At 29.3% G+C, this 20000-nt stretch overlaps 1 protein-coding gene across 2 annotated transcripts in view; it reads right to left on the reverse strand.

The window, feature by feature from the left end:
• vps54 (VPS54 subunit of GARP complex) overlaps positions 1 to 20000 on the reverse strand; it is a 64931-nt gene that overhangs the window by 22974 nt on the left and 21957 nt on the right. For both annotated transcript variants that reach the window (XM_062033039.1, XM_062033040.1), the window contains 5 exons: positions 2982 to 3078; positions 2635 to 2903; positions 2438 to 2564; positions 2188 to 2369; positions 2010 to 2122 (listed from right to left, as the gene is read on the reverse strand). In XM_062033039.1, the coding sequence (XP_061889023.1) occupies positions 2010 to 2122; positions 2188 to 2369; positions 2438 to 2564; positions 2635 to 2903; positions 2982 to 3078 (788 nt within the window). The remainder of the gene's footprint in view (positions 1 to 2009; positions 2123 to 2187; positions 2370 to 2437; positions 2565 to 2634; positions 2904 to 2981; positions 3079 to 20000) is intronic.

The raw sequence follows: 20000 nt of genomic DNA on the forward strand, positions 1-20000 counted from the left end.
GTACCGAGGATGTCGTTGTGGCTTGTACAGCCCTTTGAGACACTTGTGATTTAGGGCTATATAAATAAACATTGATTGATTGATTGATTGATTTTTGTTTCACTACTTTTGGTTTGTTCTGTGTCTTGTTTGTGTCTCCTCTCAATTGCTCTGTTTATTGCAGTTCTGAGTGTTGCTGGGTCGGGTTTGGAATTGGATTGCATTGTTATGGTATTGCTGTGTATTGTTTTGTTGGATTGATTAATAAAAACAAAAACAAAATAAAAAATAAAACATTTAAAATAATTTAAAAAAATTTAAAAAATTATTTTTTTAAAATGAGAATCGATTTTGAATCGCACGTGAGAATCGCGATTCGAATTCGAACCGATGTATGTATGTATATATATATATACACATTATATATATATATACACATTATATATATATATACACATTATATATATATATATATATATATATATATATATATATATATATATATATATATATATATATATATATATATATATATATATATATATATACATACATATATACACACTAGGGCTGCAACTAACGATTCATTTGATAATTGATTAATCTGTCGATTATTACTTCGATTAATAATCGGATAAAAGAGACAAACTACATTTCTATTCTTTCCAGTATTTTATTGAAAAAAAACAGCATACTGGCACCATACTTATTTTGATTATTGTTTCTCAGCTGTTTGTACATGTTGCAGTTTATAAATAAATGTTTATAAAAAAATAATAAAAAAAATAAAAATAAAAATTGCCTCTGCGCATGCGCAAAGCATAGATCCAACGAATCAATGCCTAAATTAATCGCCAACTTTTTTTATAATCGATTTTAATCGATTAGTTGTTGCAGCCCTAATATATACACATATATAAATAAATAAATAGGTTATACTTGTATAGCGTTTTTCTACCTTCAAGGTACTCAAAGCGCTTTGACAGTATTTCCACATTCACCCATTCACACACACATTCACACACTGATGGCGGGAGCTGCCATGCAAGGCGCTAACCAGCAGCCATCAGGAGCAAGGGTAAAGTGTCTTGCCCAAGGACACAACAGACGTGACTAGGATGGTAGAAGGTGGGGATTGAACCCCAGTAACCAGCAACCCTCCGATTGCTGGCACGGCCACTCTACCAACTTCGCCACAATATACACACACACACAATATATACACGCACAAACATATATACACACACACACATTATATATATATATATGTGTGTGTGTAGATATTATATTATTATAACTGATACAGTATATAATTGGATATTAAGAGTATGTAAAAGTTTGACTCCTACTATGTTTACTACGACCTCCTTAAAGTTTTGTAATCAATCACAAATATCAAGCAACTAAAATGCCCCAAAGAGGATAAGTCTGAAGAGTGTTTTGCAATGTTCTCATCGTGCCTTGTAATGCATTTATATGGGTGTAATTTATATTTTTTTTATGGTGCATGGACGGTTTTTATAATATCCAAAAAGTTGAGTGAGCAGGTTGTGTTACATGTGACCATGTGTGTGTTGGTTGGAATTTTTTATTTTTCTTTGCACCAAGACTAGGGAAGGTTGTTTGCATTGGGTCATTTAAAAAGTAATTGCTGCACAAACTTCCATTCTGCAAATAATTAAAGGTAATTGATCTAAATAGCTGCCCGTAGTTTGGAAAACAATGGCATAAAAACTGAAAGCTGATAACATAAAAACTATGTTCCAAACAAATGGAACAGGTTTGGGGAGATGTGGACAAGGTGGGAGGGCGGAGTTATGAGCATAACTTCAATAGTTAACATAAAAAGTATAATAGTTAGACAAAAAAAGGTTTGCAGCACAAAGGAATGAAAGAAGTTTGGGGAGTGTGGACAAGGTGTGGGGCGGGGGTAATGTAAGTGTTACTACAATTTTTTATGTGTGTTTTTAAAGGATAAAGGACTTTGGGCACATCTGCACTAAGGTGAGTTAGCAGGACGTTGATGCTACCTGCCGCCTTGCGTGCTAACAGCATTATCCTGCCGCTCGCCATGGAGTCCACCAGCTCCTGGAACTCTGCAGGAACCTCCGCCTGCTTCCAGCGCTCGTTATCCAGCAGGAGACTACGGGCACACCAAGCAAGCATCACCATTACCGTCACCATCACCAGCCTCTTGCATTGGGGTACCTAAGTTTGGTCTTGCGCTCGTCATGGAAGCGGTGGACAAAGCGGTTGGCCTGACTCTGCAGCGCCCCCCTCAGGGACACGCTGCGCCTGCCACACACGTCCTCCGTGTCCTTGGCAAAGTCCTCCACAGCCACAGAGAGCGCCACAAAGTCCGCTGAGCTGAGCCGCTCCAGAGAGCCGTCCTGTGAGGAGACAACACTTGGATGAGGGCCTTCTTCCCTTGTGTGTGAGGTCAAAGGTCGCGGCCTGCCTTGGCCCGGGCGGTGATGACTTTGACGCAGCGGTCGTGGCTGATGTCGGAGGCGGCGTGCAGAAGCTCCTTGATGTTGTTCAGCACTCGCTTGAGCTCCAGGTCGGACGGCATCATGTCACCTGACCTGCAGACGGCGTGAAAGGTTGCTATGACGACAGGGCGACAAGCATGGTGGCGGAAGGAGGTTGACGTACGTGAAGTTCTGATCGGAGTCAGCCTCCGGTTTACGGGGCGGCGCCTCCTGGCGGGCGTGGTCCTGGTACTGCTGGGCCTCACCCAGGGCGTCGCTGATGAACATGCCCTCGTGGGTCAAGTAGGCCAGCTCGGCCTCGCTGCTCATGGGCGCCGCCGCGCCGAAAGATTCCTGACCCGGTTCCTCCGAGCTGGACTTGTCCCTGAAGGAGGTCTTCTGGTTGGACTCCAAAACCTCCTGAACCACCACCGTGATCACGCCGAGCGTGGCCTGACAGACCAGCAACACGTTCTGCTTGGGGTTCTAGTTCTAGGCGCAGAAAAACAAAAACAGGAAGTGGACACTGACCTTCATCCTCTGGAGGAAGACGAGGAAAGAGTCAAAGACGTCCTTGAGGAGGTCAAACCACTGAGGGAAGGTCATCAGACGCATCTGCTCGGCCAGCCTGAAGGACATGCCCATAGGCTCATTGGGAGGTCAGGGGTCATTATCAAGCATCTATGTCAGGGTGTCCAAACTTTGTCCACAAAAGTCAAAGGGTATGACGGAGATTTTGATATTTCTTTACTTTGTGAGTGAAATATTTTACATATAGACTTAATATATCTAAAGACTCATCTTAGTCGCCGCTTTGTGTTATAGTCTACTATCATGAGTTATTATTGTGTTATAGTCTACTATCATGAGTTATTATTGTGTTATACTCTACTATCATGAGTTATTATTGTGTTATAGTCTATTATCATTAGCTATAATTGTGTTATAGTCAACTATCATGAGTTATTATTGTGTTATAGTCAACTATCATGAGTTATTATTGTGTTATAGTCTACTATCATGAGTTATTATTGTGTTATAGTCTATTACCATTAGCTATTATTGTGTTATAGTCAACTATTATGAGTTATTATTGTGTTATAGTCAACTATCATGAGTTATTGTGTTATAGTCTACTATCATGAGTTATTATTGTGTTATAATCTACTATCATGAGTTATTATTGTGTTAGTCTACTATCATGAGTTATTATTGTGTTATAGTCTACTATCATTAGTTATTGTTGTGTTATAGTCTACTATCATTAGTTATTGTTGTGTTATAGTCTACTATCATTAGTTATTGTTGTGTTATAGTCAACTATCATGAGTTATTGTGTTATAGTCTATTATCATTAGTTATTGTTGTGTTATAGTCAACTATCATGAGTTATTGTGTTAGTCTACTATCATGAGTTATTATTGTGTTATAGTCTACTATCATTAGTTATTGTTGTGTTATAGTCAACTATCATGAGTTATTGTGTTATAGTCTATTATCATTAGTTGTTATTGTGTTATAGTCTATTATCATGAGTTATTGTGTTATAGTTTACTATCATTAGTTATTATTGTGTTATAGTCTACTATCATTAGTTATTGTTGTGTTATAATAATAATAATAATAATACCTGGGATTTATATAGCGCTTTTCTAAGTACCCAAAGTCGCTTTACATGTTAAAAACCCATCATTCATTCACACCTGGTGGTGGTAAGCTACTTTCGTAGCCACAGCTGCCCTGGGGTAGACTGACGGAAGCGTGGCTGCCAATTTGCGCCTACGGCCCCTCCGACCACCACCTATCATTCATTTAACATTCATTCACCGGTGTGAGGGGCACCGGGGGCAAGGGTGAAGTGTCCTGCCCAAGGACACAACGGCATGGTATGAGGCGGGGAGCGAACCTGCAACCCTCAGGTTTCTGACATGGGCGCTCTACCCACTACGCCATGCCGCCCTGTTATAGTCTACTATCATGAGTTATTGTGTTACGAAACATCTTTAGTTATTATTGTGTTATAGTCTACTATCATGAGTTATTATTGTGTTATAGTCTACTATCATGAGTTATTATTGTGTTACAGTCTATTATCATTAGCTATTATTGTCTTATAGTCTACTATCATTAGTTATTGTTGTGTTATAGTCTACTATCATGAGTTATTATTGTGTTATAGTCTACTATCATTACTTATTGTTGTGTTATAGTCTACTATCATGAGTTATTGTGTTACGATATATCATTAGTTATTATTGTGTTATAGTCTACTATCATGAGCTATCATTGTGTTATAGTCTACTATCATGAGTTATTATTGTGTTATAGTCTACTATCATGAGTTATTATTGTGTTATAGTCTACTATCATGAGTTATTATTGTGTTACGATCTACTATCATTAGTTATTATTGTGTTATACTCTATCATGAGTTATTATTGTTATAGTCTACTATCATGAGTTATTGTGTTATAGTCTACTATCATGAGTTATTATTGTGTTATAGTCTATTACCATTAGCTATTATTGTGTTATAGTCAACTATTATGAGTTATTATTGTGTTATAGTCAACTATCATGAGTTATTGTGTTATAGTTTACTATCATGAGTTATTGTGTTATAGTCTACTATCATGAGTTATTATTGTGTTATAGTCTACTATCATGAGTTATTATTGTGTTATAATCTACTATCATTAGTTATTGTTGTGTTATAGTCTACTATCATTAGTTATTGTTGTGTTATAGTCAACTATCATGAGTTATTGTGTTATAGTCTATTATCATTAGTTATTGTTGTGTTATAGTCAACTATCATGAGTTATTGTGTTATAGTCTACTATCATGAGGTATTATTGTGTTAGTCTACTATCATGAGTTATTATTGTGTTATAGTCTACTATCATTAGTTATTGTTGTGTTATAGTCAACTATCATGAGTTATTGTGTTATAGTCTATTATCATTAGTTATTGTTGTGTTATAGTCAACTATCATGAGTTATTGTGTTATAGTCTACTATCATGAGTTATTATTGTGTTAGTCTACTATCATGAGTTATTATTGTGTTATAGTCTACTATCATTAGTTATTGTTGTGTTATAGTCTATCATTAGTTATTGTTGTGTTATAGTCAACTATCATGAGTTATTGTGTTATAGTCTATTATCATTAGTTATTGTTGTGTTATAGTCAACTATCATGAGTTATTGTGTTATAGTGTACTATTATTAGTTATTATTGTGTTATAGTCTACTATCATTAGTTATTATTGTGTTATAGTCTACTATCATTAGTTATTGTTGTGTTATAGTCTACTATCATGAGTTATTGTGTTACGAAACATCTTTAGTTATTATTGTGTTATAGTCTACTATCATGAGTTATTATTGTGTTATAGTCTACTATCATGAGTTATTATTGTGTTACAGTCTATTATCATTAGCTATTATTGTCTTATAGTCTACTATCATTAGTTGTTGTTGAGTTATAGTCTACTATCATGAGTTATTATTGTGTTATAGTCTACTATCATTAGTTATTGTTGTGTTATAGTCTACTTTCATGAGTTATTGTGTTACGATATATCATTAGTTATTATTGTGTTATAGTCTACTATCATGAGCTATCATAGTGTTATAGTCTACTATCATGAGTTATTATTGTGTTATAGTCTACTATCATGAGTTATTATTGTGTTACGATCTACTATCATTAGTTATTATTGTGTTATACTCTATCATGAGTTATTATTGTGTTATAGTCTACTATCATGAGTTAATATTGTGTTATAGTCTACTTTAATGAGTTAATATTGTTTTATAGTCTACTATCATGAGTTATTATTGTGTTACGATTTACTATCATGAGTTATTATCGTGTTATAGTCTACTATCATTTGTTATTATTGTGTTATAGTCTACTATCATAAGTTATTATTGTGTTATAGTCTATCATGAGTTATTATTGTGTTAGTCTACTATCATGAGTTATTATTGTGTTATAGTCTACTATCATTAGTTATTGTTGTGTTATAGTCTACTATCATGAGTTATTATTGTGTTAGTCTACTATCATGAGTTATTATTATTATTGTGTTATAGTCTACTATCATGAGTTATTATTGTGTTACGATCTACTATCATTAGTTATTATTGTGTTATAGTCTACTATCATTTGTTATTGTGTTATAGTCTACTATCATGAGTTATTATTGTGTTACGATCTATCATTAGTTATTATTGTGTTATAGTCTACTATCATTTGTTATTATTGTGTTATAGTCTACTATCATGAGCTATCACTGTGTTATAGTCTACTATCATGAGTGATTATTGTGTTAGTCTACTTTAATGAGTTATCATTGTGTTATAGTCTACTATCATGAGTTATTATTGTGTTACGATCTACTATCATGAGTTATTATTGTGTTATAGTCTACTATCATGAGTTATTATTGTGTTAGTCTACTATCATGAGTTATTATTGTGTTATCGTCTACTATCATGAGTTATTGTGTTACGATCTACTATCATTAGTTATTATTGTGTTATAGTCTACTATCATTTGTTATTATTGTGTTATAGTCTACTATCTTGAGCTATCACTGTGTTATAGTCTACTATCATGAGTTATTATTGTGTTATAGTCTACTATCATGAGTTATTATTGTGTTATAGTCTACTATCATGAGTTATTATTGTGTTACGGTCTACTATCATTAGTTATTATTGTGTTATAGTCTACTATCATGAGTTATTATTGTGTTACGATCTACTATCATTAGTTATTATTGTGTTATAGTCTACTATCATGAGTTATTATTGTGTTACGATCTACTATCATTAGTTATTATTGTGTTATAGTCTACTATCATGAGTTATTATTGTGTTACAGTCTACTATCATGAGTTATTATTGTGTTACGATCTACTATCATTAGTTATTATTGTGTTATAGTCTACTATCATGAGTTATTATTGTGTTACGATCTACTATCATTAGTTATTATTGTGTTATAGTCTACTATCATTTGTTATTGTGTTATAGTCTACTATCATGAGTTATTATTGTGTTACGATCTATCATTAGTTATTATTGTGTTATAGTCTACTATCATTTATTATTATTGTGTTATAGTCTACTATCATGAGCTATCACTGTGTTATAGTCTACTATCATGAGTTATCATTGTGTTATAGTCTACTATCATGAGTTATTATTGTGTTACGATCTACTATCATGAGTTATTATTGTGTTATAGTCTACTATCATGAGTTATTATTGTGTTAGTCTACTATCATGAGTTATTATTGTGTTATCGTCTACTATCATGAGTTATTGTGTTACGATCTACTATCATTAGTTATTATTGTGTTATAGTCTACTATCATTTGTTATTATTGTGTTATAGTCTTCCATCTTGAGCTATCACTGTGTTAAAGTCTACTATCATGAGTTATTATTGTGTTATAGTCTACTATCATGAGTTATTATTGTGTTATAGTCTACTATCATGAGTTATTATTGTGTTATAGTCTACTATCATGAGTTATTATTGTGTTATAGTCTACTATCATTAGTTATTGTTGTGTTATAGTCTACTATCATTAGTTATTGTTGTGTTATAGTCAACTATCATGAGTTATTGTGTTATAGTCTATTATCATTAGTTATTGTTGTGTTATAGTCAACTATCATGAGTTATTGTGTTATAGTCTACTATCATGAGGTATTATTGTGTTAGTCTACTATCATGAGTTATTATTGTGTTATAGTCTACTATCATTAGTTATTGTTGTGTTATAGTCAACTATCATGAGTTATTGTGTTAGTCTATTATCATTAGTTATTGTTGTGTTATAGTCAACTATCATGAGTTATTGTGTTATAGTCTACTATCATGAGTTATTATTGTGTTAGTCTACTATCATGAGTTATTATTGTGTTATAGTCTACTATCATGAGTTATTATTGTGTTACGATCTACTATCATTAGTTATTATTGTGTTATAGTCTACTATCATGAGTTATTATTGTGTTACGATCTACTATCATTAGTTATTATTGTGTTATAGTCTACTATCATGAGTTATTATTGTGTTACAGTCTACTATCATGAGTTATTATTGTGTTACAGTCTACTATCATGAGTTATTATTGTGTTACGATCTACTATCATTAGTTATTATTGTGTTATAGTCTACTATCATGAGTTATTATTGTGTTAGTCTACTATCATGAGTTATTATTGTGTTATGGTCTACTATCATGAGTTATTATGGTGTTATAGTCTACTATCATTTGTTATTATTGTGTTATAGTCTATCATTAGTTATTGTTGTGTTATAGTCTACTATCATGAGTTATTATTGTGTTATAGTCTACTATCATGAGTTATTGTGTTATAGTCTACTATCATGAGTTATTATTGTGTTATAGTCTACTATCATGAGTTATTATTGTGTTACAGTCTATTATCATTAGCTATTATTGTCTTATAGTCTACTATCATTAGTTATTGTTGTGTTATAGTCTACTATCATGAGTTATTATTGTGTTATAGTCTACTATCATTACTTATTGTTGTGTTATAGTCTACTATCATGAGTTATTGTGTTACGATATATCATTAGTTATTATTGTGTTATAGTCTACTATCATGAGCTATCATTGTGTTATAGTCTACTATCATGAGTTATTATTGTGTTATAGTCTACTATCATGAGTTATTATTGTGTTACGATCTACTATCATTAGTTATTATTGTGTTATACTCTATCATGAGTTATTATTGTTATAGTCTACTATCATGAGTTATTATTGTGTTATAGTCTACTATCATGAGTTATTATTGTGTTATAGTCTATTACCATTAGCTATTATTGTGTTATAGTCAACTATTATGAGTTATTATTGTGTTATAGTCAACTATCATGAGTTATTGTGTTATAGTTTACTATCATGAGTTATTGTGTTATAGTCTACTATCATGAGTTATTATTGTGTTATAGTCTACTATCATGAGTTATTATTGTGTTATAGTCTACTATCATTAGTTATTGTTGTGTTATAGTCTACTATCATTAGTTATTGTTGTGTTATAGTCAACTATCATGAGTTATTGTGTTATAGTCTATTATCATTAGTTATTGTTGTGTTATAGTCAACTATCATGAGTTATTGTGTTATAGTCTACTATCATGAGGTATTATTGTGTTAGTCTACTATCATGAGTTATTATTGTGTTATAGTCTACTATCATTAGTTATTGTTGTGTTATAGTCAACTATCATGAGTTATTGTGTTAGTCTATTATCATTAGTTATTGTTGTGTTATAGTCAACTATCATGAGTTATTGTGTTAGTCTATTATCATTAGTTATTGTTGTGTTATAGTCAACTATCATGAGTTATTGTGTTATAGTCTACTATCATGAGTTATTATTGTGTTAGTCTACTATCATGAGTTATTATTGTGTTATAGTCTACTATCATGAGTTATTATTGTGTTACGATCTACTATCATTAGTTATTATTGTGTTATAGTCTACTATCATGAGTTATTATTGTGTTACGATCTACTATCATTAGTTATTATTGTGTTATAGTCTACTATCATGAGTTATTATTGTGTTACAGTCTACTATCATGAGTTATTATTGTGTTACAGTCTACTATCATGAGTTATTATTGTGTTACGATCTACTATCATTAGTTATTATTGTGTTATAGTCTACTATCATGAGTTATTATTGTGTTAGTCTACTATCATGAGTTATTATTGTGTTATGGTCTACTATCATGAGTTATTATGGTGTTATAGTCTACTATCATTTGTTATTATTGTGTTATAGTCTATCATTAGTTATTGTTGTGTTATAGTCTACTATCATGAGTTATTATTGTGTTATAGTCACTATCATGAGTTATTGTGTTATAGTCTACTATCATGAGTTATTATTGTGTTATAGTCTACTATCATGAGTTATTATTGTGTTACAGTCTATTATCATTAGCTATTATTGTCTTATAGTCTACTATCATTAGTTATTGTTGTGTTATAGTCTACTATCATGAGTTATTATTGTGTTATAGTCTACTATCATTACTTATTGTTGTGTTATAGTCTACTATCATGAGTTATTGTGTTACGATATATCATTAGTTATTATTGTGTTATAGTCTACTATCATGAGCTATCATTGTGTTATAGTCTACTATCATGAGTTATTATTGTGTTATAGTCTACTATCATGAGTTATTATTGTGTTACGATCTACTATCATTAGTTATTATTGTGTTATACTCTATCATGAGTTATTATTGTTATAGTCTACTATCATGAGTTATTATTGTGTTATAGTCTACTATCATGAGTTATTATTGTGTTATAGTCTATTACCATTAGCTATTATTGTGTTATAGTCAACTATTATGAGTTATTATTGTGTTATAGTCAACTATCATGAGTTATTGTGTTATAGTTTACTATCATGAGTTATTGTGTTATAGTCTACTATCATGAGTTATTATTGTGTTATAGTCTACTATCATGAGTTATTATTGTGTTATAGTCTACTATCATTAGTTATTGTTGTGTTATAGTCTACTATCATTAGTTATTGTTGTGTTATAGTCAACTATCATGAGTTATTGTGTTATAGCCTATTATCATTAGTTATTGTTGTGTTATAGTCAACTATCATGAGTTATTGTGTTATAGTCTACTATCATGAGGTATTATTGTGTTAGTCTACTATCATGAGTTATTATTGTGTTATAGTCTACTATCATTAGTTATTGTTGTGTTATAGTCAACTATCATGAGTTATTGTGTTAGTCTATTATCATTAGTTATTGTTGTGTTATAGTCAACTATCATGAGTTATTGTGTTATAGTCTACTATCATGAGTTATTATTGTGTTAGTCTACTATCATGAGTTATTATTGTGTTATAGTCTACTATCATTAGTTATTGTTGTGTTATAGTCTATCATTAGTTATTGTTGTGTTATAGTCAACTATCATGAGTTATTGTGTTATAGTCTATTATCATTAGTTATTGTTGTGTTATAGTCAACTATCATGAGTTATTGTGTTAGTTTACTATTATTAGTTATTATTGTGTTATAGTCTACTATCATTAGTTATTATTGTGTTATAGTCTACTATCATTAGTTATTGTTGTGCTATAGTCTACTATCATGAGTTATTGTGTTACGAAACATCTTTAGTTATTATTGTGTTATAGTTTACTATCATGAGTTATTATTGTGTTATAGTCTACTATCATGAGTTATTATTGTGTTAGTCTATTATCATTAGCTATTATTGTCTTATAGTCTACTATCATTAGTTGTTGTTGAGTTATAGTCTACTATCATGAGTTATTATTGTGTTATAGTCTACTATCATTAGTTATTGTTGTGTTATAGTCTACTTTCATGAGTTATTGTGTTACGATATATCATTAGTTATTATTGTGTTATAGTCTACTATCATGAGCTATCATAGTGGTATAGTCTACTATCATGAGTTATTATTGTGTTATAGTCTACTATCATGAGTTATTATTGTGTTACGATCTACTATCATTAGTTATTATTGTGTTATACTCTATCATGAGTTATTATTGTGTTATAGTCTACTATCATGAGTTATTATTGTGTTATACTCTATCATGAGTTAATATTGTGTTATAGTCTACTTTAATGAGTTAATATTGTTTTATAGTCTACTATCATGAGTTAATATTGTGTTATAGTCTACTATCATGAGTTATTATTGTGTTACGATTTACTATCATGAGTTATTATTGTGTTATAGTCTACTATCATTTGTTATTATTGTGTTATAGTCTACTATCCTAAGTTATTGTGTTATAGTCTATCATGAGTTATTATTGTGTTATAGTCTACTATCATGAGTTATTATTGTGTTATAGTCTACTATCATGAGTTATTATTGTGTTAGTCTACTATCATGAGTTATTATTGTGTTATAGTCTACTATCATTAGTTATTGTTGTGTTATAGTCTACTATCATGAGTTATTATTGTGTTAGTCTACTATCATGAGTTATTATTATTATTGTGTTATAGTCTACTATCATGAGTTATTATTGTGTTACGATCTACTATCATTAGTTATTATTGTGTTATAGTCTACTATCATTTGTTATTGTGTTATAGTCTACTATCATGAGTTATTATTGTGTTACGATCTATCATTAGTTATTATTGTGTTATAGTCTACTATCATTTGTTATTATTGTGTTATAGTCTACTATCATGAGCTATCACTGTGTTATAGTCTACTATCATGAGTGATTATTGTGTTAGTCTACTTTAATGAGTTATCATTGTGTTATAGTCTACTATCATGAGTTATTATTGTGTTAGTCTACTATCATGAGTTATTATTGTGTTATCGTCTACTATCATGAGTTATTATTGTGTTACGATCTACTATCATGAGTTATTATTGTGTTATAGTCTACTATCATGAGTTATTATTGTGTTAGTCTACTATCATGAGTTATTATTGTGTTATCGTCTACTATCATGAGTTATTGTGTTACGATCTACTATCATTAGTTATTATTGTGTTATAGTCTACTATCATTTGTTATTATTGTGTTATAGTCTACTATCTTGAGCTATCACTGTGTTATAGTCTACTATCATGAGTTATTATTGTGTTATAGTCTACTATCATGAGTTATTATTGTGTTATAGTCTACTATCATGAGTTATTATTGTGTTACGATCTACTATCATTAGTTATTATTGTGTTATAGTCTACTATCATGAGTTATTATTGTGTTACGATCTACTATCATTAGTTATTATTGTGTTATAGTCTACTATCATGAGTTATTATTGTGTTACAGTCTACTATCATGAGTTATTATTGTGTTACGATCTACTATCATTAGTTATTATTGTGTTATAGTCTACTATCCTGAGTTATTATTGTGTTAGTCTACTATCATGAGTTATTATTGTGTTATGGTCTACTATCATGAGTTATTATGGTGTTATAGTCTACTATCATTTGTTATTATTGTGTTATAGTCTACTATCATTAGTTATTGTTGTGTTAGTCTACTATCATGAGTTATTATTGTGTTATAGTCTACTATCATGAGTTATTGTGTTATAGTCTACTATCATGAGTTATTATTGTGTTACGATCTACTATCATTAGTTATTATTGTGTTATAGTCTACTATCATGAGTTATTATTGTGTTACGATCTACTATCATTAGTTATTATTGTGTTATAGTCCACTATCATGAGTTATTATTGTGTTACAATCTACTATCATTAGTTATTATTGTGTTATAGTCTACTATCATGAGTTATTATTGTGTTATAGTCTACTATCATGAGTTATTATTGTGTTACGATCTACTATCATTAGTTATTATTGTGTTATAGTCTACTATCATGAGTTATTATTGTGTTAGTCTACTATCATGAGTTATTATTGTGTTATGGTCTACTATCATGAGTTATTATTGTGTTATAGTCTACTATCATTTGTTATTATTGTGTTATAGTCTACTATCATTAGTTATTATTGTGTTATAGTCTACTATCATGAGTTATTGTGTTATAGTCTACTATCATTAGTTATTGTTGTGTTAGTCTACTATCATGAGTTATTGTGTTACGATATATCATTAGTTATTATTGTGCTATAGTCTACTATCATGAGTTATTATTGTGTTAGTCTACTATCATGAGTTATTATTGTGTTATAGTCTACTATCATGAGTTATTATTGTGTTACGATCTACTATCATTAGTTATTATTGTGTTATAGTCTACTATCATTAGTTATTGTTGTGTTATAGTCTACTATCATGAGTTATTATTGTGTTATAGTCTACTATCATGAGTTATTGTGTTATAGTCTACTATCATTAGTTATTGTTGTGTTAGTCTACTATCATGAGTTATTGTGTTACGATATATCATTAGTTATTATTGTGTTATAGTCTACTATCATGAGTTATTATTGTGTTATAGTCTACTATCATGAGTTATTATTGTGTTATAGTCTACTATCATGAGTTATTATTGTGTTACGATCTACTATCATTAGTTATTATTGTGTTATAGTCTACTATCATTAGTTATTGTTGTGTTATAGTCTACTATCATGAGTTATTATTGTGTTATAGTCTACTATCATGACTTATTGTGTTATAGTCTACTATCATTAGTTATTGTTGTGTTAGTCTACTATCATGAGTTATTGTGTTACGATATATCATTAGTTATTATTGTGTTATAGTCTACTATCATGAGTTATTATTGTGTTATAGTCTACTATCATGAGTTATTGTGTTATAGTCTACTATCATGAGTTATTATTGTGTTACGATCTATTATCATTAGTTATTATTGTGTTATAGTCTACTATCATGAGTTATTATTGTGTTAGTCTACTATCATTAGTTATTATTGTGTTATAGTCTACTATCATGAGTTATTATTGTGTTACGATCTACTATCATTAGTTATTATTGTGTTATAGTCTACTATCATTTGTTATTATTGTGTTATAGTCTACTATCATTAGTTATTGTTGTGTTATAGTCTACTATCATGAGTTATTATTGTGTTATAGTCTACTATCATGAGTTATTGTGTTAGTCTACTATCATTAGTTATTGTTGTGTTAGTCTACTATCATGAGTTATTGTGTTACAATATATCATTAGTTATTATTGTGTTATAGTCTACTATCATGAGTTATTATTGTGTTATAGTCTACTATCATGAGTTATTATTGTGTTATAGTCTACTATCATGAGCTATCACTGTGTTATAGTCTACTATCATGAGTTATCATTGTGTTATAGTCTACTATCATGAGTTATTATTGTGTTACGATCTACTATCATGAGTTATTATTGTGTTATAGTCTACTATCATGAGTTATTATTGTGTTAGTCTACTATCATGAGTTATTATTGTGTTATCGTCTACTATCATGAGTTATTGTGTTACGATCTACTATCATTAGTTATTATTGTGTTATAGTCTACTATCATTTGTTATTATTGTGTTATAGTCTTCCATCTTGAGCTATCACTGTGTTAAAGTCTACTATCATGAGTTATTATTGTGTTATAGTCTACTATCATGAGTTATTATTGTGTTATAGTCTACTATCATGAGTTATTATTGTGTTACGATCTACTATCATGAGTTATTATTGTGTTATAGTCTACTATCATGAGTTATTATTGTGTTACGATCTACTATCATTAGTTATTATTGTGTTATAGTCTACTATCATGAGTTATTATTGTGTTACGATCTACTATCATTAGTTATTATTGTGTTATAGTCTACTATCATGAGTTATTATTGTGTTACAGTCTACTATCATGAGTTATTATTGTGTTAGTCTACTATCATGAGTTATTATTGTGTTACGATCTACTATCATTAGTTATTATTGTGTTATAGTCTACTATCATGAGTTATTATTGTGTTAGTCTACTATCATGAGTTATTATTGTGTTATGGTCTACTATCATGAGTTATTATGGTGTTATAGTCTACTATCATTTGTTATTATTGTGTTATAGTCTATCATTAGTTATTGTTGTGTTATAGTCTACTATCATGAGTTATTATTGTGTTATAGTCTACTATCATGAGTTATTGTGTTATAGTCTACTATCATGAGTTATTATTGTGTTATAGTCTACTATCATGAGTTATTATTGTGTTACAGTCTATTATCATTAGCTATTATTGTCTTATAGTCTACTATCATTAGTTATTGTTGTGTTATAGTCTACTATCATGAGTTATTATTGTGTTATAGTCTACTATCATTACTTATTGTTGTGTTATAGTCTACTATCATGAGTTATTGTGTTACGATATATCATTAGTTATTATTGTGTTATAGTCTACTATCATGAGCTATCATTGTGTTATAGTCTACTATCATGAGTTATTATTGTGTTATAGTCTACTATCATGAGTTATTATTGTGTTACGATCTACTATCATTAGTTATTATTGTGTTATACTCTATCATGAGTTATTATTGTTATAGTCTACTATCATGAGTTATTGTGTTATAGTCTACTATCATGAGTTATTATTGTGTTATAGTCTATTACCATTAGCTATTATTGTGTTATAGTCAACTATTATGAGTTATTATTGTGTTATAGTCAACTATCATGAGTTATTGTGTTATAGTTTACTATCATGAGTTATTGTGTTATAGTCTACTATCATGAGTTATTATTGTGTTATAGTCTACTATCATGAGTTATTATTGTGTTATAGTCTACTATCATTAGTTATTGTTGTGTTATAGTCTACTATCATTAGTTATTGTTGTGTTATAGTCAACTATCATGAGTTATTGTGTTATAGTCTATTATCATTAGTTATTGTTGTGTTATAGTCAACTATCATGAGTTATTGTGTTATAGTCTACTATCATGAGGTATTATTGTGTTAGTCTACTATCATGAGTTATTATTGTGTTATAGTCTACTATCATTAGTTATTGTTGTGTTATAGTCAACTATCATGAGTTATTGTGTTAGTCTATTATCATTAGTTATTGTTGTGTTATAGTCAACTATCATGAGTTATTGTGTTATAGTCTACTATCATGAGTTATTATTGTGTTAGTCTACTATCATGAGTTATTATTGTGTTATAGTCTACTATCATTAGTTATTGTTGTGTTATAGTCTATCATTAGTTATTGTTGTGTTATAGTCAACTATCATGAGTTATTGTGTTATAGTCTATTATCATTAGTTATTGTTGTGTTATAGTCAACTATCATGAGTTATTGTGTTAGTTTACTATTATTAGTTATTATTGTGTTATAGTCTACTATCATTAGTTAGTATTGTGTTATAGTCTACTATCATTAGTTATTGTTGTGCTATAGTCTACTATCATGAGTTATTGTGTTACGAAACATCTTTAGTTATTATTGTGTTATAGTTTACTATCATGAGTTATTATTGTGTTATAGTCTACTATCATGAGTTATTATTGTGTTAGTCTATTATCATTAGCTATTATTGTCTTATAGTCTACTATCATTAGTTGTTGTTGAGTTATAGTCTACTATCCTGAGTTATTATTGTGTTATAGTCTACTATCATTAGTTATTGTTGTGTTATAGTCTACTTTCATGAGTTATTGTGTTACGATATATCATTAGTTATTATTGTGTTATAGTCTACTATCATGAGCTATCATAGTGGTATAGTCTACTATCATGAGTTATTATTGTGTTACGATCTACTATCATTAGTTATTATTGTGTTATACTCTATCATGAGTTATTATTGTGTTATAGTCTACTATCATGAGTTATTATTGTGTTATACTCTATCATGAGTTAATATTGTGTTATAGTCTACTTTAATGAGTTAATATTGTTTTATAGTCTACTATCATGAGTTAATATTGTGTTATAGTCTACTATCATGAGTTATTATTGTGTTACGATTTACTATCATGAGTTATTATTGTGTTATAGTCTACTATCATGTGTTATTATTGTGTTATAGTCTACTATCCTAAGTTATTGTGTTATAGTCTATCATGAGTTATTATTGTGTTATAGTCTACTATCATGAGTTATTATTGTGTTATAGTCTACTATCATGAGTTATTATTGTGTTAGTCTACTATCATGAGTTATTATTGTGTTATAGTCTACTATCATTAGTTATTGTTGTGTTATAGTCTACTATCATGAGTTATTATTGTGTTAGTCTACTATCATGAGTTATTATTATTATTGTGTTATAGTCTACTATCATGAGTTATTATTGTGTTACGATCTACTATCATTAGTTATTATTGTGTTATAGTCTACTATCATTTGTTATTGTGTTATAGTCTACTATCATGAGTTATTATTGTGTTACGATCTATCATTAGTTATTATTGTGTTATAGTCTACTATCATTTGTTATTATTGTGTTATAGTCTACTATCATGAGCTATCACTGTGTTATAGTCTACTATCATGAGTGATTATTGTGTTAGTCTACTTTAATGAGTTATCATTGTGTTATAGTCTACTATCATGAGTTATTATTGTGTTAGTCTACTATCATGAGTTATTATTGTGTTATCGTCTACTATCATGAGTTATTATTGTGTTACGATCTACTATCATGAGTTATTATTGTGTTATAGTCTACTATCATGAGTTATTATTGTGTTAGTCTACTATCATGAGTTATTATTGTGTTATCGTCTACTATCATGAGTTATTGTGTTACGATCTACTATCATTAGTTATTATTGTGTTATAGTCTACTATCATTTGTTATTATTGTGTTATAGTCTACTATCTTGAGCTATCACTGTGTTATAGTCTACTATCATGAGTTATTATTGTGTTATAGTCTACTATCATGAGTTATTATTGTGTTATAGTCTACTATCATGAGTTATTATTGTGTTACGATCTACTATCATTAGTTATTATTGTGTTATAGTCTACTATCATGAGTTATTATTGTGTTACGATCTACTATCATTAGTTATTATTGTGTTATAGTCTACTATCATGAGTTATTATTGTGTTACAGTCTACTATCATGAGTTATTATTGTGTTACGATCTACTATCATTAGTTATTATTGTGTTATAGTCTACTATCCTGAGTTATTATTGTGTTAGTCTACTATCATGAGTTATTATTGTGTTATGGTCTACTATCATGAGTTATTATGGTGTTATAGTCTACTATCATTTGTTATTATTGTGTTATAGTCTACTATCATTAGTTATTGTTGTGTTATAGTCTACTATCATGAGTTATTATTGTGTTATAGTCTACTATCATTTGTTATTATTGTGTTATAGTCTACTATCATTAGTTATTGTTGTGTTATAGTCTACTATCATGAGTTATTATTGTGTTATAGTCTACTATCATGAGTTATTATTGTGTTACGATCTACTATCATTAGTTATTATTGTGTTATAGTCTACTATCATGAGTTATTATTGTGTTACGATCTACTATCATTAGTTATTATTGTGTTATAGTCCACTATCATGAGTTATTATTGTGTTACAATCTACTATCATTAGTTATTATTGTGTTATAGTCTACTATCATGAGTTATTATTGTGTTATAGTCTACTATCATGAGTTATTATTGTGTTACGATCTACTATCATTAGTTATTATTGTGTTATAGTCTACTATCATGAGTTATTATTGTGTTAGTCTACTATCATGAGTTATTATTGTGTTATGGTCTACTATCATGAGTTATTATTGTGTTATAGTCTACTATCATTTGTTATTATTGTGTTATAGTCTACTATCATTAGTTATTATTGTGTTATAGTCTACTATCATGAGTTATTGTGTTATAGTCTACTATCATTAGTTATTGTTGTGTTAGTCTACTATCATGAGTTATTGTGTTACGATATATCATTAGTTATTATTGTGTTATAGTCTACTATCATGAGTTATTATTGTGTTAGTCTACTATCATGAGTTATT

The sequence above is a fragment of the Entelurus aequoreus genome, linkage group LG22, assembly GCF_033978785.1.
Source record: "Entelurus aequoreus isolate RoL-2023_Sb linkage group LG22, RoL_Eaeq_v1.1, whole genome shotgun sequence".
Lineage (NCBI taxonomy): Eukaryota > Metazoa > Chordata > Actinopteri > Syngnathiformes > Syngnathidae > Entelurus > Entelurus aequoreus.